Source organism: Apus apus, chromosome 18 (genome assembly GCF_020740795.1).
Source record: "Apus apus isolate bApuApu2 chromosome 18, bApuApu2.pri.cur, whole genome shotgun sequence".
NCBI lineage: Eukaryota > Metazoa > Chordata > Aves > Apodiformes > Apodidae > Apus > Apus apus.
In genome coordinates this window covers 5,201,869-5,222,927 of record NC_067299.1, presented here as the reverse complement: position 1 = coordinate 5,222,927, position 21,059 = coordinate 5,201,869, and the positions used below count along the sequence as shown (strand labels likewise).

Below are 21,059 nucleotides of genomic sequence, written 5' to 3'. Positions count from 1 at the left end.
CACCTTTTCCGGAGCACATTCCTATGCTCAGAGAACTCGTGTTATTCTGTCTCCTGCAGATTATTGTCTGAACACAGCGGTGATTTATCTGTCTCCCATGTCATGTCATCCGTTTATGTACACTATTATATGTAGAGTGCAGCATTAACATTTTACTATTATTCTTACCTTTCAACGCAAAAAGATAAGAGTGTAAATCTGGGAGACAAGGGATGTTGTCAACAGGGCTGAGCCAGCAGTCCCGGGTGCTCATCCTCCTCCCTCCACACACCCAACCTCAGCTCGCCTGGGGACTGTCCCCACTACAGCACCCAGCATTCATAATTCCCCTTCCAATTAAACAACCTCCCCCTTAACACCAACATCCCTCTTCAGCACAGAGCAGCCTCCCAGGAGGTCCCATGTGTTGCAAACATCAACCACCTCCCTGCCACACCAGGCAGAGCAACAAACAGCCTGCTCACAACTTATGGCCGAGCCCACATAACTTATTAACACCTAGTCAGGATTAATCAAGCAGGGAAAGCTAAAGAAGGTCCCTAATTAGTTGCTGATGATAACTATATTTGTCATCCTCTCCCAATTAGTCTACTGTACATTTTGGAGTTTAATTGCACCTTGTTCTTCATTTAAATGTCATCATGTGCATATACTCTCCTCGTTCTTGAGTAAATTTGAGAAAATTTGACATTAAATATAGATTATCTTTAGATTTTTTGTAATTAACACAACTGAACTGTCTTTGGCCTAAATACATCTCCTGACACTATAAATCTGGCCACTCTCTCCTAAGTGGGTAGTCCCAGGGGCTCCACAGATGCAAGCTGGCACTGATGATACTGGGGCCATGCATAGGTAGCACTGGCGGCCATGGTCAGGATGTGGCCCTGGGGTCTCTTCCCTGCCCAGACCCCACAGAAGTCAATCCTTGGGAGTTTGGATGTTTTTCTCCCTAATTTTCACAGCTGATAACATTTTGAGGTGCCTGATTCGCAGGTGGTGGCTCAGATCACACCCAGGGAAGTGAGGAAGGTGAGGGGACTGTTCCACCTCCCACTATCCTGGTGCCAAACCTGCCCTGGGCAGCACAGGGGTGGGCAGCCCTGCTCAGCCCCCCTGTTCTGCATCACCCTTAGGACAGAACACGGGTCACACCAAGCTCCCGCAGATCCAGATTAGAGGATATTCAATATATTGATGGACAAGGGAAAGCTCCAGCCCAGTGACCTGTGCCTCTGCATCCTGCTGCCTGTAACCCTTCAGCTGCTGCCCAGAGCTCCCCAGCAGGACTCTGCACCTCCAGCCTCCTGTCAGCCAGAAAAGTTGTCACTGGGGCTGGGGACATCCAGTCACATCACACACCTGCACCGTGCCTCTGGCTGGGCACTTCTCTGCCACCCTGGTGTGTCAGCCTGGGGTTGATTGGAGGGAGCAAGACGAAGGGACTGGCTGAGCATGGGCCCTTCCTGGCATCAGGGCAGGATTCAAAGCAGGGTGTGAGTTTGGAGTCTCTCTCCTGCCATGTCGAATGTCCTGGCCTCGCTGTGTCCCCACACTGAGCCACCATCACAAGAAAAGAAGCGATGGCCCGATGTGCCCACACTGCAAACACAGCTGAGGGAGAAGGGTGTGATGGGACGAGCTGGGACTGGGTCTGCCTCAGACCACCAGTGTGCCAGCCCCCACTTCCCCTGGGGTCTCCCTGGGCTCCCCAAGTGATACTAGTGTCCTGGGATGCAGCCGTGGCCAGGCACAGGCACGTGGAGCTGCTTCACAGCCACCCCTCTGCTCACCTGGAGGAGTGATGGAGGCTGGGACCAGCACAAGCCCCCAACATCCCACCCCAGCCCCATCCCAGGCCTGCAGGGGCACCTGGACTTGGTCTGTAAGATACCCCTAGGGCAGCAAGATTTGGTCCATAGGACACTCCTGGGACAGTGGGATTTGGTCCATAGGGCACCCCCTGGAGCACTGGGATTTGGGCATTCCCTGCTGCCCCCAAGCACCCAAGGAGCTGGGGGAGATGCTGGAGGCCAGCAGCTCTGCCCACAGCCCTTGCCACAGCGATGCTGGCACTGAAAACCAAGGTCAGGCTTACAAAAAAGGAGGGGAAGAGGAAAAGCAATGACAGAAATCATGGGGTCCTACCTGTCCCGTAGGAAGAGGATCAGCACACGGATCATCCCTACTGCCTATGAGGAGAGGAAAAAAAAAAAAACAACACTCCAGGCTCTGCATTTCCAAACTGCTCCAGAGCTCAGTGTGCCCAGCACGGGGAGCGCAGCCGCTCGCTTCCCCAGGAGGAGCTGCTGCTGCATGAGAGGATGGGGAAGGAGAGGAGAAAGGAAAAGTGGGGGGAAAAAAATAGAAAAACAAACAAACAAAAAATCAAGGAGTAGTCAAAAAAGTGTATTAGAAGCAAATTTGGAAAGAAATCAATGGCATGTAATTAGATTTGATTTTTCTTCATGTTTTGTATGGCTGGGGGTTATGTATAGACTCTATATTAGAGTGGAGCAGGGAGATTAAAGCGTGGAGAACAGGTGCTGGATCACGAGCTGGTGGCCACCAAAGCATGACAGCTCCATCACTGCTGTCAGGCAGCAGGACAAAATAAACATATAAATAAATAAAGGGGAAAACCATGCAGGGAGCAGACAGGCATTTGCTTATTTACTATTTTAGCTGCTGATCCCACAACCTGTCCCGTCTGCAGGAAAGGGCTGTGCAGGGAATGGGGCTGTGCCCAGCACTGCTCCTGGGGGAGGGCCTGGTGAGTCCTGCCCTGCCCATGGGGGCACACACAGTGACAGCCCTAAAGCCATGAGAAGGGACCACATTTCCCTGCTGGCAGGGATGCCCCCAAACCTTCACTGTCCTGCTCCTGACATCAATGCAAGCCCAACATGGGCACGTGGTTTCTGAAAAAAGAAGCAAGACCACTGGGACCAGTTCATGGGAACAACCAACAGCCTAGATGGCTCTTGTGGGAGCACATGTGCAGCCACGTGTGTACATACACACAGAGGCCTGGGTGCAGTATGCATATATATATATAAAATTATATATCTATCTCCCTGCACATCTTTCAGCATTGAGTTGCCAACCATCACTCCTCATCCTCCAAAGTTGGGAGCTTTTTTCTTGTTGTTGTTTTTTACCCTTTAACCTTGAAAATTAACCTAAAACACAGGGTGCTGTACACATGACTTGCTCAAATAAATTGCATCCTTAATTATGAACACCCTCCGCTCCTCTGTGCTCCAGGCCACGCTGCCCCAGTGGACACCCCCCTCCTGATGAGTGGTTATTGAACACGCGAACAACAATCAACACTAATTAAATACTCAGCTGTTGAGAGGAGACAATGTTTATCAAAAAATGCAAGAGGAGGGGAGCGCATCTTCTGTTTTCTATAATTAGTTAGCAATATTCCCCAGGCGGTCACAGAAATCGAACTTGGGTTTGTTCACATCTGTTTGGCACAGGCAGACAAAGGCCACTACAGCCCAGACCCGCCTGGACATACACCCCAGCACAGCACCCATGCAGTGCCACCACAGCACCCCTGGCCAGTGGAGGAAGGCCACCTGCTCTCCTCATCCTCATCACAGGTGTCACCAACAGCAATTAGGACGTTTGAGAGGGAACAAGCCACTGGATCAGCTGTTGGCCCTGGAGATCCCATCCCAGGTGGTTATAGGGACTTAGGGTGGCAGAGGTATCCCAGAATCAAAGGGGTCCCTGTCCCCCACAGCTGACCCCACAAACATGGAGCTGCCAGATGTTACAAGAGGGTCAAAACGGAAGGGGGATGGCACAAGGTGTACACACCCTCCCTTGCACCCCCTTAAAAACAGGTTCCTCATCAGCAGGAAATCATTTGAATGCAAATTTATACCTTTTTAATTCTTTAATTCTTCAGCAGTTTTCAGCCAGGAAAGGGGCAGGACAAGGCTGTTAATTTCCCTCTGTCTGACGTTATTACCGGCTTAAAGATCTACTCAGCAGCAGAGGACATGAGCTGTAGTTTCCCTGAAGGAGGGAAGTAAGGTAATTAGTGATGGCCAAGGTTTGGATCCTGAAGCCTGGGAAGGGCTGCAGATAAGGAAACACTGGTTTCCTAGTTTGTACATGAATGAAGAGTAATGTGAATCAAAAACCCTCTCCGTTATACTCTGTGTGATTATATTTATCCAAGGGCTGCTGAGCAGTCCCTGTCCCATAGACCCCCACTGGTATTGCCCACCTTCCCATACACTACTGGAAGTACAGAGAAGCCTTGTAGTGAAACAGGGTTTGCTAAGTCCAACTTCAGGCAATGTTCAGAAGTCACAACGCCAGAAGGAGCAGAGCTGCAGCAGGAGCAGGGCTGCCAGCTCTTCCCATGGGACCTGCTAGAGCTGTACAACACACTTACTACTACCAGTCATGGGCATCCCCCTGCACGCAGGCACTCCCACGCTGCAGGCAGACAGACACAGGAGCCTTTCTGAAGCCTCTTCCACCACATTAACAGTCCATCTTTCCAAATACTGCACAGAATTCACTATTAACAAATACTCCCTGAGCAGCACAGTGCCCCCAGCCCGACCCCGTGGGGAGGCCAGGCTGCTCCGGGAGGATGCTCGGGAGATGCTCAGTCCAGTAGGAGGGTGAGCCCTGGGGACACCCCTGCTGCAACCTCCTCCCACTCCCCCCAGCAGCCGTTTGCTTCCCATCCTTGGCTCCGCTCACCGCTTCCATCCGTCAATACCGGGCGCAGATGCCGGGAGGGCCCCGCCCCGATCAATGGCCGCAGCCGCCAGCCCCCGGCACAGCGCACTTGTTGAGCCAGGCTGCGGGGGAAGAAGAAACCACGGTTAATACGTTCCTCCTCCATACAAAGCCAAAGGTGTAGGAGCAAGGAGGGGGGCAGCAACACCTTTTAGAGTCCTGCAGATGCTGAATGACAGCAGCGAAAGGAAGTGCTGGGATCAGGGAGGAGCAGCACCTGGGGACAGGAGCCTGTCCCGCAGCACGGCCGTGTCACCGCTCTGGGGCTTCATCCATCGCACCTGACACCACTAAGGACACACACCGAAAAAAACCATACTAAAGTCCAGCACAATTGGGTGGTAGTGCTGGCCTCCCAGTCCTGTGCCCACGGGGGGGGCAGGAGTTTTGCCCCCTCTTTTTGCCCCCTCTTGCTCACCAAGAGCAAAAGCTCCCCTACAGATCAGCACATGGCTTCTCCTGGCAAGTTTGGAGGTTACAATAGATGACAAATGATCTCAGTTCACTTTTACTACGACCAGGAATTAATTAATTCTGCCTCCCTAGGAGACCGAGGACCCTTGCCCTCTGCTCTTAAGATGGGACAGCACTGCAGATGGGGAAGGGAGGTAGCACCAGTGCCACAAGCCAGGACAAGCTGGGACAAGTTGGAATGTTGGCAGAGCAGAAGCTGGTGCCATTGCAGGTACACTTTCTGACTTGCTCAGCTCATGGCACCAGCATTTATATAACCAGACTCCAAAATCAGTTCATTGCCCTTGCACTCCACTGTGATCTACCCTAAATACCTACAATATTTCTGGTAGTAAACAATCTCCAAGACTCATTTCTTAGAGCAGCAGCAGATGGTCAAGAGCATTTCCTGAAATTGAATATTATAATGAATTTAGGATCGAAAAAATTTACATAATAATCTGTTTTAGATTCTCATAGTGAAGAAACCTACACAGAAACTGCTTCTTTTCAGCCATTTGAATTAAAGTATAAATCCTCAAGTACTGTAATTATAAACAAACTCTTTGCTATTCCAGATCCAGGAAAGAAATTGAAAAATTAACTACCCAGTGAAGCTCAAGGCCACATGTCAGGCTTAATTCATCGGCGAGTTTACCTCTCGCGACCCGGCAGCGGCTGGAGCGGGATGCTCAGGGCTGCTCCTCCAGCTCCTGCTCAGCTTGGCCTGGAAACCTGTGGAGCTGCCCAGGGAAGCCAAGAGCTCTTGGATCAGGGCAGTGTTCCAGCCTGTGACCTCTTTGCTTTGGGGTGTACCCAGATCTGCACCCACAGCCAGGGATGGGGTGAAATGAGAGGGAAGGGATGGGACCGCATGGCACAGGTGGGATGGCATAGTATGGGATGAGACAGGAGGGGACAAGACCATGCCACCCTGGGATTAGCCATGCCCATATTCCAGTGAAGGAAGTTCCTCCAAACCAGGCAAAAAGCCCCAGCCACACACAGTTCCTGAACACTGAATCCCCCGTTTCTTCCCTCACTCTCTACTCACTCGAGGTGCTCATGGTGACAGAGTGGCACAGACACTGCCCTGAGGCTGTGAAGCCCCTATCAGGGTCACCTACCCATGGTGGCACCCAGCACAATCCTGGCAGAACCAGCCCCTGCAAAGCAGATCCCAGGATGGGCTGGGACCAGGGCTCCAGCAGCTGCTGCTGTCCTCCCACGCTTGCTGGACCACAGGAAAATATCCCTTCCCACCCTCGTGCAGGGAGGTGCAGAGGGCCTTCCCTTTTTGAAAAGCAAATATTTAGTCTAGATAAAAAAACCCCAAGAGCGTTTTCCCCAGGTAATACTAGTAACTAAAATAATCACATTCACTTTGCTGGTTTAATTTTATATTTCCATTTCTACCTTATCTTTTTTCTGCAAGCATCATTAAACCACACCATAACAAAAATACATGAACTGTTATTCTTTCAAGAGAAGCCATAAACCACCTCAAAGCTTTTCAAGTTTATTCTTATCTCGTACATCTTCCCCTGGTTCTTTTTTTTTTTTTCCCTTCATGCATTTCAGAAAGGTATTTTTCCCTAATGTTAAGAATAGTTGCATTGAAAATGAGATGCTGCCTGTGAAAAGCCCCTCTGGAGGATTAAATAAGTAAAATATAGCCAGAAAATAAACTGGAACCTCATTAAAATAATTTTGCAAGAAGAAATCCTACTTTACAATAGGTTTTCAATATCACTTAGAAAATTCTTAGAGTCATATATATATGTTCTTAATTCAGGACCTTCCATTAAAAAAGACATTACAGAGGGAACGGAAAGGCCATTTACTACCCTTGTTTATAGAAAAATGCATATTAGGCCCTGATGCGATCCCCAGCAAAAGACTTGTGATATAGTTGGAACCAGCTCCATGCTGCTGAGAGGTGCTAGTGAGGGCTGGGAAGCTGCCAGATCCCCCCACTTCTCCCTCAGTTATCCTGCCAGGTAATACAGACCCTTGTGTATCACTCTTGCAGCCCCCTTGCTTCTAACTGCCCCCCCTGTTGCCGATTTCCCCCGGCACTGCTGGGGAGCAGGGGGTTCACCTGGGCTTTGCTTGAGATGGTTTTATGGCACTGACTTGCTCCACCCTCAGCAGACAGGGACAGGGTGGGCAGTCTGGTCCACGGTTGCAAATCCACCCCATATCCCCCAGCTGCCACTTGTAGGATAAAGCTCACGTGCCAGGACCCATCCCAAATGGAAAAGGAATAACTATCCTTGCTGTAACGTGAAATGTATGATACCATCTCATACCTTAATATAAGCACACACAAGGACCACCTGGCTGCAGCACTGGTGGGACAACCTCCATCCTGCCCTGCCTGCAGCATTGCTCCACCATCCCCTCTGTTTCCACCCTGGGACCCCCTTGCTTCTTTCCCCACCTCCAGCTCTCCCTGCCCCACAGGGACATTTCCCAGCACCCTGACACCCACAGGTGAGCTGGCAGTGAGGGGCTGCTGCAGGGCTGGTGCCACAACAGGTGCCCAAGGAAGTCTGCACCCCATGTCCAGCACCCCAACCCCAGGCAGCCATGGAAATACAGGGGGAAAGACACATTTGGAGCAAGAGCTTGCAAAATCATAGAATCATTGACTGGTTTGGTTTGGAAGAGACTTTCAAGATCATCTAGTTCCAAGCCCAAAATGGGAAAAGAGATCACAGTTTTGGGTGATGTAAAGAGAAGAGGAGGGAAAAGCATAATTTTACTATTCATTAGCTCCTGCAGGAGAAGCAGGCAGCAATAGCTCCCATAATTAATTAAGCTGGAGTAGCACTGATGATTGCATAGGCACTGAGGGCTTTCCCTTGGGCAGTTTAGTGCTTGGACACTTCAATAACACCTGCCAGCACCCCAAACCTGCAGGGTCAAGGCAGTCTTCTTATCTACTGGACAAACCCCACAAAGGCAGCTTAAAAAATGTTAAGAAAGGAATTTATACCCAACTGCAGGCACTACAGCTTTCAGCCACGCAAGTGGACATGAAAGGGGATCCAGTGGAGTCAGGAATGGATCTGTGGGATACGCAGGATGAGATGTTGGGATCTTTATAGAGAAAACAGCTGAGCTGCCCCTTTCCCAGAGCAGGGGAAATGCTGCTGAGTTCACAGCTTTTAAAACAGGCCAGGGGAAAAAATTGGCAGGTTTAATTTTGCTGCCAATTCAGAGCACATTGTTACACTTTAAAAGCATATAAAACTATTGATCATAAGCAAGGCAATTGCTTCTGTCCATATTTAAGCCACGTGGCAGGCAGTAAGGAAGGATCACTGAATCCATGCATCCACTTCGAAGAGGGGACAAAAACCTCCATCAGAGGGAAAAAGCCACAAGCAGAGGCTGCTTGGCCATGAGCCCATGCACAGCTGCAGGGCTGGAGGTTTAGAGACCTCTAGTTACGGTTAAATTGTGGAAATTGCCAAGATGGGAACAGTTTTGGACATCCTACTGAACAGGAAGCTAAAATACAGGTGACCCACAGATGTACGCCCTGTACCAATAAATACTTCATCTCCAGAAGCCTCAAAAACCACCATGAGCATAATTACTATTCCCAGTCCCATTGAAAACACAGAAACTTTTTCAGCTACCTCCAAACCTCCATCATTTTGAGTTGGGCTTGGAAATAGCTTTAATAATCATAAGACTGCAGCCCAACGGAGGTTAAAGCATCTTCCCTCAAAGCAAAATAACCCCTTAATCTCCCAGGCAGGACCTCTCACCATCGTTAGGGTGATATGGGAGTAAAAAGGGAGTGGTGCAGGTGTTGCCCATGGCACAACCACTGCAGAAACGCCTCCGCAGCGACTTGGGTAGCAAGTTTTGTAGAGAATAAATATCACACTTCAATTTCATGGTAACTTAGGAGGGTTTACTGACAAATACCATGGCTTTTACATGGTTCTACCAATTACGGAGCAATTACATGTAACCTAGATCTGGAGGACATACAGTAGAGATATAATGTAGTCCTCTCTCTATTAAGAAGAAAAAGGCAGTTAATAGAAAACACTTTTTTTTTTTAAAAAAATTATAAACCCTTCCACAATATTCCTGTGTGACATTATTAAAACTCCACATCGATATCAAACCCAAAACAAAGGCTGCCATCCCATTAACACGTCAGTTGTGGGATGATCAATAAAAATTTACTTTAAACTGCGCCATATGTCGCTCCCCACAAAGTTTTATTATTCAGATTCATAAGTTTGTACCTCAACCCCCACGCAATTAAATCCCATTTAGCAGCACTGACCTTCAGATTTGAACTTGTCATTCCTACAGCTGGTTTGGAGTTTAACAGCACCTTTAAATAATGAAAACAAAATGCCTGTAAATTAACAGTGGGGTACAGGGAGCCCTCCACTGGGAAAGCCCTCCCACACCCCTGCCAGCAGCACAGCTCCCATGCTGGAACAGGGAGTGGGGAAAAAAGGGAAAGAAAAAAAAAAAAGAGCACCGGCACATTTTAACATGTTGTAGCATATTTGTAAACATCGTTAATCACGGATTAGCAGATGGTAATGTTAATTGCACCTGTGGAAGTAACAAGACCTCAAGGTTGATTACATTTACAAACTCGGATAAGGGGCTGTGGCGCGGCGGAGGATTCCTGGCTGCCGGGGAGGAAGGTGCCCCTTGGGCAGCAATTCCAGTGCCGACTGCTCCTGCCCAGCCCAGGGGCTGCCAGGATCAGCCCCAGAACTGCACTGCTCCCTTCTGCAACAGCCCCACCTCCAGCTTTGCAAAGACAAAAAGTGTTGTTCTCTGTCCCAAAGCCCTTCCAGCCTCAGTAAACCTCTTCAGGATCCACTGGTGGATTTGATGGACTGGGATTTTTTTTGGTCGAGTTGATAATCTGTGCACAAAAGTGACATCTGGGGCATGAGCTGAGCTTCTCTCACAGACTGTTCTCACCGGAGTTGGTTTTGGGAGATGAAAATATTTGTGTTTGCCCTTGTGTGAGGATAAAACGGCCAAGGCGTGGAACACATCTTCTGAACCAAGGAGGACAAATATTTTGCCACTGTGCTTAGAGACACTTTGATTATTGAGAATTCATTTTGGAAGGGCAATTACTACATTTTTAAATCAATTTGGTAAATAAGCCTCTGAAAGGAATCCATGACAAGCAGCAGGGAGGGAAAAACTGACTTTCAAATTACACACATACACTTTATTCATATCTAAATATCAAAGAGGCTGTATGTACAAACAGAAGTAATCAGGAAGCATGTTTTGATCTTGCTGATGTACACAAAAAGTGACAATTAATGTCCTCCTTTATGATATAAAGCTGGGAGTTTTTTACAGTTACATTACAGGGATGATTATAGTTGAGCTTAAGGCTAAAAATAATGAAAGACTATAAAAACTACATTTTAACATTTAAAAATATCCAGGAAATTAACTGGAGAAGCGGGCAATGATCCAATTAATGGATTGCATTTATTAGATCAGGGCAAATCGCTCAGCACAAAGCTCCATCTCCAAAAGTGCAAGCTCCTTGTAGGTCTCAATCCGGAGCAGGATGGAGCTGGGGCAAGAGAAAGATCAGCCAATAGGCAGACACATCCAAAAGCTGGCCAGGTGATGGCAGAGGGACATACCAGCAAAACAAAGCAGGGTCAAAAGTTACCATGGAGGGAAACTGGTTAAATGCAACTAGCAGAGCTTTCTGAAGTGGGATTTCCTGCATGCACAAAAGCCTCTACCACAGCTCTCAAGCCAAAAAGTCTGAGCTGTAGCCCTAGTTACACATGCAAATTCCTGCTTCTTAAAATCCAAGCCTCATGGAATTCCCAGTAAGCCCTGCCTGGTACTCCAGCACCAAATCAGGGTGCTGTATGGATACAGCAGCTGTACAGGGAAATTTGTGTGGGAGCCACGATGGCTGCTGGACTGATGGACAAGTGACTGTGGGAGCTGCCATCTACCTCCCCCATCCCATCAGCAGAGCCGCCACAGGCACTGAGGTTCCAAAGCTTTTCTGAGCAATAGAGAAGTAGCTGCTTCATCACTATTCACCTGCCTCCTCCTCCTCCCCGGGTTGGGGGGGCACAGCTTGGCTCAGCAGTCTGCTGGTGCCAGGCATTCCCAAACACACGCAAAGCCAGTGAAATGCCACCTCTAATAAAGCACTGTTCCAATAAATAAAAAAGGAAAAACTGCAGCTCCTATGAAATCAAAGAATACATATACTTACCTATAGGTCAAGAATAAAGAATTGGCATTATCCTCGTCCCTGCTGCTTGAAAGGAAGGATTCAGTTAGCCCTCAAGCACTGAATCTTTCCTCTGAAAAATGAGCAAAACTGAGCCACGGGCCCCCTCTGCTGGGGCTCCCACGGCTGCCTCAGCAGCTCCCTGGCCCCGAGCCTTTTATTTCAGCATTAAAGAAAAAAAAATACACGTTCAGCACACAAAATACAAGAGCTGTCACCCCAAAAATGCACCAGGTTCCTGTTACTCAGTGACCAGTTCGTCTTCAGACTCTGGAAACAACATCCCGCTTGCACCACAGCCGTCATTTCAGAGGGACTTGGATTTTGTCTCTTACCACTGGAAAGGAAAGGGGCAGACCCAGCTCAGGACACATGGTGCCACTCCAGGCACCCTCATCATCACAGCCACAGAAAGTGAGTCCTTGACACCTTTGAGAAGCTCCATGTCCTGTGCCCCATCCCAGGCACCTGGGCCATGCCCAGCCCCAAAGCACCCACCAGCCAGGCCCTCTTGGGGACTCATCTGAAAAACCTCCGCATCCATAGACCGGTTTACAGACTTCATTTAGCTCAAAGGGAAGTCCTAATTAGTCACTCTGAGTGATTTACTTGTTCATTTGGAAGGGAGGGAGGGGGGGACTAAGTTGAATTGTTTGAAATTATCCCTAAAGGGCACTGTAAATTAAGTGTTAATGAGGAATCCTATGCAAAGGGCCACAGTAGCTAAATAAAATAATTAAGGTGCTAAGTGATAACATTCATTTAGTTCTCAATAATTTAGCCAGTCTGGTTTTCAACCAGGATATTTGCAAATGAAGCCATCCTCACCCCTCCATGCCATCAGTGGGGCTCAGAATCCTGTAGCATCAGGCCCACCATGGAAAGGAAACTTCCCCGGAAGAAGAGAACAAGCTCCTGATTCCCCTTCCCACCTGAAGAAGTTCCATGACTCACACTCTGGATTTATATACGACACAAAAAGGATTGATTCCAGTCTACAACCAACCTTTACAGAGGCTTTATTTCACCAGGCTGCATGTTTCCCCACTACAGCCATTTTCTAACAGCTCCTGTCCGTCCCTTGGCAGGGCTGCAGACCTGGTTTACAACCCAATACAACACAGTGTGTTGTCAGACATTCAAGCAGCAAAATGTAAGACAGAAACCACCTCGTCATGAAGAAATTGCCATTGACTACACCCAAATCATATCTGGCTTCCACCAGCACCTTCTTGGCTGCTAAGGGGGCAGTGGGCTCAGGATGGGCATGGGGTACAGCTGCTCTCTGCACCAGCACCACCCAAGCAACATTTCTCCCCTACAGTCCAAATTCTCTCCACACATCAAGCCACGTACAAAGTCCACAAAACACTGAGCAACTTCCCTTGCCAAAATACGAAAAAAGTTTCAATCACCATGGTTCAGTCTTTGGCTGCAGATGGAGTGCAGGAGAATGCCTGTAGGAAAGTAAAAATAAAGATCTTTTTTTAAATCACAAAAAAATAATTTTGCAGGCCTGGATGTTGGTTTGAATTTTCTATACAGAAACTACACTGCTCAGAACTGTGTTTACCAGTAGCAACAGAGACGTTCAGCGACTCGATGCCGGGGTGCAGCGCTCGGCCAGGGGGTATGGCCAGCATCCGATGGCACAGGAGCTGTGTCTCTAGGGAAAGCCCATCACCTTCACTACCTGCAGAAGGAAGACACTGCTCAGCTCACAGCCACTGCCATGTCCCTTTTTCCCCTCCAGAGTAGTTTTGCTAATCCTCTATCAAGACTACAGCGTGCCCCTAAGCTCACCAGCAACCTCAGCAGCTCCCATGCAGCAACAGCCAAGAACTACCAGGGGTGAATTGAGTAGCTTACCTGCCTTCCCTTCCTGGTTCACTCCAGCCTCCCTGGACCCATTCTCCAGTATCAGAAGTGTTTTTTGAGGAATACCTGTGCAACAAGCCCACAAGAGGAGCATGAAGCTCAGAGCCTCATAGCCTGAGAGCAAAGATCCCCTGCGAGCAATCACTGTGCCAGCTCACAGCTGCCCATGGACATGGGCTGCTGCCAGAGGGACAAAGTAGACATGATGCCAGGGCCCTACTCTGGTCCAGCAAATCCCACATCCCTATTGATAGTGACGGGTTCAGCCTTTTCAGCACACAGTACCACCAGCTGGGTGCAACTTGTGAATGCAGACAGTTTAACCAGAGGCTTCAATTGATTAGTTGTTAAACCATCCAACAGCCCTGATATGTTTGGGCTGATACACTGGTGAAACAGAGTTGAAATCTATCCCAGGTCATTAGTAGTTGTTTGACTCACACTGTCACAAAGGGAAATGGAAAGGGAGAGGCTTTAAACAATCCTGCGGGCAGACAAGTGAAAATGCAGAAGACCAGAGACCTCCCAGCCTGCTCAGCTCCCCAAAGAATTCTTCCACATTCATTATTTAGAGCTACACAGACAGCTACACAGCTGCAAGAATCCCAGCTCGTCTCACAGAGATGCTCACCCCCTGATAAAGCAGGCTCAGTGTGCTGGAAGCCAACGTTCCCCTCCAAGAGCCATACCCTGACCTGGGCTGAATCCCAGACTCGCCCTGGGGCAGCACTGGTGGGGCACACGCTGCTGCCCGGGGCTCCTGTGCCTCTGCCTGTGGTACCGGAGCTGTCACCAAGGCCTCGCTCAGCTCACCTAAATGCAGATTCTCACCTACATGGAACCTACAGGCACTTCCTATGCCACTGCAGACTCACTCCATAAGGCAAACGAGCTCCTTGCTTGCCTGAGTTGCCACAAAATTCTCTCCATTATCTACTCACAGCACGTTCCCAGCAGGTCCCGTGCCCTGTCCCCATGTACCGACCCGTGTGACACTGCTCCAACCGCACAGGGCAGGGAAGTGCTGCTCTTGCCAGCCTCCTGTTTTGCTGGCCTGACTTAACACCTCCAAGATTCATTTTGTGCAAGCAAAAGAGTATTTTGAGTCATGCATCTTGTGCCACCTTCCCACATGAAACAGGCCACACTGGCAAAAGCATCCTTTGGTTGGAGTAAGGGAACCCTCAGAAAACAAACCCTCATCCTAACCAATGCTTTTTTATTTCTTTCTTTCAGCCAGACATGCAGACAAGGGCCTGGGTGAGTTACCCAAGGTCACAGGGAAAGCCTGCGTCACACAAGGAATCATGGCCCAGTGTCCTACAGCCTGGCCTGGGCTGCCTCTTCAACACTAGAGTCTGGCTCTCTACGGATGCTTCAAGAAAAAAAAAAAAGTTAAAAAAAATTATCCTACTTTTTACTGATTCAACACAGAAAAGTTTCACAACTTACAGCCATACTTGTCTCCTGAGCCTCTCCAACCACACTCTCGTGGGACTTTCCAACTGGGACATCAACTATTGCCAGAGGTGTGGCAGCTCCTGGAGCAATCCTCTCCTCTCTCTGGTAAGAGAGAGGTTCCTAATAAAGGTTCCTTATGGTTCCAAAAAAGACAGCAATTTTGCTTCCAGTTTTACAAAGCTTTTTATGGCTCTGGCTGCTTAAAATACTTAGGAACCATAAATTCAGGGCAAAAAGACTTGCAGTGTGACAGGAGGGAGGAAGTATTGACTGAATCAGATTAAATCCTAGTTTATATTGGTGAAAAAAAAAAAACACCACTTCCCACTTCAGATCTTTGACTTCCATCTCTCAGCTTTCACCCTCCCTGACAAGCCTCAGAGACCAGAGTTAGAGCCTGACTGAAATGACAGAACAGGTTTCCTGTCCCATTCACAATGAACACCACAGTAACAACTCCAGTTTCCAGTGCAGGAAGTTCAACCCCAGGCAGAAGCAGCCATGCTGGCTGCATCTCAGTAAAGCCACCAAACCCCAAGCTAAAGACTGAATGTGTAAGAAGAACAAATTACTCAGAAACACTTCTTGCTCAGCCATCTAACTGCTCCCCATCTGCTCCTGCTCACACAAGGCTTCCAGGCTGCAGGGCAGCCAGCCTGCCTGTCCCCTTCAGCAATGACTCCAGAGCAGACAACATTAAGCTGGACTGTCCAAATCCCTCTCTGCCAAGCCAGCGAGAATGCCAGGAGGGGAAATTCATGTCTGCAAAATGCTCAGCTCAGAAGACAATCTCTGCAATGCTAGGAGGAAGCTCAGTACCATGCTAAATTATCTCTGCTGCTCTCTGCAGCTATGCTACATATTCAGATCTAGGATGTTGCTTCAAACAACCCCAGCATCAGACAACTGTAACGTTCAATTTTCTTTTCAGTGAAGAGTTAGTGCTCAGCAGAGAGTTGAAATCATTACTGCTGCAAGGTCCGGGAGCTCTCCTCATGCATCTACCAATCAGCCTCCAATATCCCTTGACAAAAGGATATTTGGACTTTTTACTGGAGAAATCTCTCATAATTCAAAGGTAACGACACCACTGCCACTTCCACCCCGTTCCTTTCCTTGGGTGCTGTCATCTTTTCTGGGATGCATTTCTTTGTGGTCCATCAGCAGCACTGCCAGCCTCCCTACTCTCTTTATAACATAGCTCCACACATCTTGTAGAGATGCCAGATTTGCAGCATTGTCTTGTCAGTACTTCTAGGAGTTCGATAAACATTTTAATTAAAGGAATGTCTTCTGAGCCAAGAAAACCGCAGCACGGGGCAGGATTGCAGCCCCTTGATGGCTCCTCGCCAGCACGACCCTCCTTCCAAGTGTAAAAGCTCCAACCAGCTCTTGTGCCAGGTGACACCCAGAGGGGGGCTCAGCATGGCAACACAAGGGTGCCTGGAGCAGTGCTCCTGGGGGAATTTCTTTCTCTAGGTGCCACAAGGCTGTTACTCCCCTTCTCTTCAGCTTCTGGGAGGCTGCACAGCCCCAAACTCGTACCTAAAATCAACAGCATCCTTTGCCAATGTGTCCTCTGCATAAGGAGGAGGCAGAAGCAGATGGCCCTGAAGGAACTGCCCAGTTTAGGTGCTCTGGGAGGTGGCACCCATTGCCCAAGCAGAGCTCAGCTCTGGCAGGGAGGAGGTTACTACACCCTCTCTTCCTGCTGATGCCACAGCAACCAACAGCTCCTGCCTTCTCCCGGGCACAGAAATGCAACCACTGACTGTGCCACAAAGCCCAACTTTGTGTTCATACCATCCTCTCCTCATGCTTCTTTCCAGACCTGGGCACGGAAATACAGCCATGGATTTTTAAGAGGAAACATGACAGAGTAAAGACAGGGCACAGCTCACCATTACAGCCTCAGGGCAGCAAGAACAAACACTAAAAAATCCAGATTCAGGGCTGTAGGACAGGATCAAAAGCACTGCAGAACACAACACAAAACAACACGGGGTGGCTACACTGACCCAGACCTGTCCTGACACCAAAACGTGCTATCTAGACCCTCTGCTAAACTCCCTGTTCATCCACACAAACTGGTCTGGTTCTTGCAGTTCCTACTGGGAGGCTTCTCAGCTTCTTCTGGCTTCCCACTTCATTTGCAGCCAGATCATTCTAGTACTTCTTGTTCAACTTTGCTTCTCCAGACCAAAGTATGATGCAGTGTAACAGACCTGCAACTAGAGCGAATCATCACCCAGATCCTTCTCTCACATGTGCATTTCCACCAAGCCCAGAGCTCTGTACATTGAAATACCTATTACTATAATAATGGGTTTATTCCATTGAAATTCCAAGCAGCTGATGACAGGAACATTTTCCACTTCCTCAGGCCTGCTGACTGTTCCCACCACCTCCCAGCCTTCTGCAGTTTTAGCCTGGAAAGAAAAAGGAAACAAATGTTAAATTATTGTCTAATTTTCAAGCTTAAAAAAGTCATGTATGCAAACACACTTTGGTTTTTTGTTTTCAGTTAAGCTAACTGGCTTTTCTACTTGTGTTTTTTTTGGCATCCCTTGAATTTTTACCACAAAAGTCCTCCCAGTACCAGCACACAAGCTTTTATTTAAGAAAAAAAACTGTTGTTTTTTTTTAAATTAAAAAGTAATTTTCCTGCTGGTGTTTGTTCCAGTTCAAAAAGCAAACAGCAACTGAAAAACCTTTTTTTTGGCCCATACAACAGTTCTAGGAAGGTTTTTGCCAAGAAAGCATATGAAAAGAGTAGTGCTGAACAAATTAGCAAAAGGCTAATCCACAGAGCAAAGCAGTGGAAGTTCTCAAGTGCAGGCTCAGTCATCAGAAGCCCCCAGTAACATTTTCAAACACAAGTGCATGTTTTCAAACTCAGATGCCAAAAATCAGCTCATACAAAAGGCAGTGCACTCAACACTCGGTGCCTCACACAACCAGAGAACCAGCCTTCCCGCCTGCACCTGAGTAAAAAGAGCTCTCATGATTTGTCTTAGAAACCCATTTCAAAAAGAAAAAAGGAAAAAAAAAAAAGCTGGTGCTTCCTGCCAGTTTCATTTCCTGTAAAACTGGCACTTTTTACATTATGTTACATCAAATTTACACTGGCCAGGCAATGGCAAGGGTTAGACCAGAGAATCTAGGTCCAATTAAATTAACTGCTGCAATGGCTCAAAATGTTAGTAATTCAAACTTTACAGTAACAAAGTGATTCTTCCCACTGTTTCAATTAAACATCTATATATTTTACGTAGCTTTCACTTCACCATCATCCAGAGTTCCAGCTGCCACAGACCTATTGTACAGCTGGACGAGGGTTTTCTAGCACAGGGTGGGCAGAGTCCAGGCTTAACCTCTGCTCAGGCTCCTCATGGTCACCCCAGACTGTGACAGGCTCTTCCTCAAAGGGACACATAGAGGGACACAACACACAGCCACCAGGTGCCTGTGTTGCCCTGAGGGCAAGCAGCCTCTGTCCTCCCACCCTGTGCTGGACCCTCTAACCTCACTCACCCTGCTCCCCCAGGACTGGAGATCTCTCAGACACAGGGGAGAGCCAACAGCTCCCTGCTTTGTGTGCACACAATATCCAGTCAGTCTCCAGCCCTGCCAGAGCACAGGAGACCTCCAGGAGTTGGGGCAGTCACACAGTGCTATCACAGGGGATGGACACACTCTGCCAATACCAACTTCTTTGGGTTTGTTCCATTTTTTTTTTCCCCACATGCATTTCCTTTCCATTTGCAGCATGTTCTGCAAAGGGCCCTACCTCACCTCACAGGTACAGTGTAAAAAGATTCCCAGCAGCTCCCACCAGTTTTTCCTCTCTCCCCAAAGGCTGCCCAATGCTGCCATCGTGTGCCTGGGCCCCGGGGTGCTGCCTCTGCCATGTGCTGGGCAACATCTGCTGCAGAGATGCCAAAAAAAGGGATGCCAAAAACAGGAGCTCTGGTCCCCAAGGAGAGAAAAGGAGACAGACCCTGTCTTACCGAGCTGGCAGCCTGATTATGGGAGATAGACACAGCATTACCCTGCTATCACCACCTTCCAGAAAAACACCCTCAACACAGAGCTGTTAGCCCACCCGATGGATTGGGAACGGGGTGCCTGCCTGTCAGAGGTGGTCCAACAGCACAGACCACCGGCAGCAAACAGGAATGCAGAGCACAGGACACGGCAAATAGCACAGTCCTTGCCCTGCACGTCCTCTCTGTTCAACCATGTTTGAGGTTTCTCAAAGGGAAAGGAGGGGAAAAAAAATAAAAATAAAAAAAATTTAAAAAAAAAAAAAAAGCATGGATCATTCTACTTTCAAAAAGCTCCGGAGATCATCTGTGCTGTAGACATCAAAGACTTCCATAGCTCCAGAGCTGGCTTTGCTCACTGTTGGAGTCAAGGGGCAGCTGCAAGGAAAAAAGAAAATGAGAGCAAATGAGAGCAAAATAAGGAAATCCAGAATTTTTGTTTCTGCATTTCCTTTTCTTGCTTCTGCAACCCTACTCCACTTCAGTCCACTAAACATCTTGCTTACTATTCAGGTGTATTTTTCTATGAAGAACAGGGCTCAGAATTTAACCCAGGAAATAAGTTGCATGTAGCAGCTTTGTGCACAGCTGGACAGCTGAAACACAAAATGGGTTAAAACAAGAAGTACCCAGGAATGTTCCTTATGAGGCTGGCATACCAGCTCCCAAAGGAGGCTGCAGAGCAAAACACAATGCAGCAGCTACCCAAATTCAACTGGCAAGCTCAGTCCTAGAAAGCCCTCTAAAGAAGCTGTTGAGCAATGCAGGCTGGAAATCAGTTTTGGGAGCCAGCAGAAGAAAGAGAAAAGCTGCAGGAGCAGATAACCAACCCCATACCTGTTCTTCTGGCTTGTCACCACTCTGTCCACCCCCAAGAAGTATGCAGAGCGCAGCAGTGCCCCCAGGTTCATGGGATCCTGGATCTGCTCCAACACCAGCCAAATCAGCTGTCGGTTTGGACTCTCTTCATCCGTCAGATCAGGCTTTTCAGCTTCCTCCAAACTCTTGAAACGGAGAGGGGTGGCCTCCAAACAAACACCCTGGTGGACCTGACCTCTGCAGAGAGCATCCAGCTCCCTCCTCTTGACGTGGTGCACTGGGACTCCCCGGGCCGTGGCCTGAAGGACAAACTCACTCATAACGAGCCGCTGCGAGCCACTACTCTGCTTCAGGAACAACCTGAACACGTCCCTTCTCGACTGAGAGAGGGCCAGGGAGCACGGCGCGATCCCAAATAAGATCTCTGAGCCTTTAGTCCTTTCGATGCACAGAGGCTTTCGTTCCAGCCTCTCCCTTGCCTTCGAGCAGTCACCCTCTCGCAAGCTCCAAGACTCCCTCCCGGCCGGCGCAGCCTGCCCGGCCCGCCTCTCCCATCCCTTCTGCCAGGACGGTGGCCGGCTCTGTAGAGCCAGGCCCCCCCGGGGGGTACGGGAGTCGGGCCCGGCCTGAGGAGCCTCCCGCAGGGCCGGCCCGGGGAGCTGCCGGTCACCCCCGGCGCGGGGCGGCCTTTCCCCAGCGCCCTCGGCGGCGGGCGGAGCGCGGGGCGCGGAGCGGTGCTTCAGCCCCCGCCACCAGCGCCCGCAGCGAGCGGGGGGCAGCCCCGCGGCCCGCCGGGCACCGGCCCGCAGCGCCTGCTCCATCGGCGCCTCCGGAGGCCTCCCCAGGCGGGAGGAGCGGCAGCGCGGGCACCGGCGGGGCGGGCCCAGGCCTCACCACACGGGGGACAAGCGCGGCGGGGAGGAAACACCGAGCTCGGCTCCTAGAGACAAGCCCGGCCACAAAGCCGGGAGGGCGGCGAGGGCACGGACAGAACGGGGGAGCCCCCGGGCCCGGCGGGGGGGGCCGCGGGCACGCGTGGGCCGCGCTCCCGCCTCTTCCGAGCGGCGTCAGCACAGGGCCCGAGCGAGCCCCGCCCCGCGCGGCAGCGCCGCCTGGTGGTGCGGCGGGGACCCCGCACAGCGTGGCGGCGGGCAGCGGCGGCCCCGGGGCCCGGGCGCAGCGGGCAGCGGGCAGGGCAGCGGGCAGCGGGCAGGGCAGCGGGCAGGGCAGCGGGCAGGGCAGCGGGCAGGGCAGCGGGCAGGGCAGCGGAGCCTTCGCTCCCAGCCAGACCTCGCCAGGGACCCCCGCAGCCCCGCGCGAGGAATGTGGCTTTGTCCCCGGGT

At 49.8% G+C, this 21,059-nt stretch overlaps 1 protein-coding gene across 5 annotated transcripts in view; it reads right to left on the bottom strand.

Moving 5' to 3' along the window:
* The window catches only part of MRM1 (mitochondrial rRNA methyltransferase 1), a 53,112-nt gene extending 32,343 nt beyond the window's left edge, over positions 1-20,769 (bottom strand). For 3 of the 5 annotated variants that reach the window (XR_007891170.1, XM_051635470.1, XM_051635472.1), the window contains exons 1-3: positions 19,735-20,769; positions 19,182-19,275; positions 17,160-17,280 (exon numbers count right to left, since the gene is read on the bottom strand). Coding sequence is in view for 4 of the 5 variants with exons in the window: in XM_051635470.1 (XP_051491430.1) it covers positions 17,160-17,280; positions 19,182-19,275; positions 19,735-20,537 (1,018 nt within the window). In the remaining variant the exon portion in view is untranslated. Of the gene's footprint in view, positions 1-12,500; positions 12,970-13,085; positions 13,206-13,381; positions 13,457-17,159; positions 17,281-19,181; positions 19,276-19,734 lie in introns of those variants that run through there. The other 2 variants (XM_051635468.1, XM_051635469.1) reach the window with 2 other exon arrangements.
* Positions 20,770-21,059: the final 290 nt, after the last annotated feature.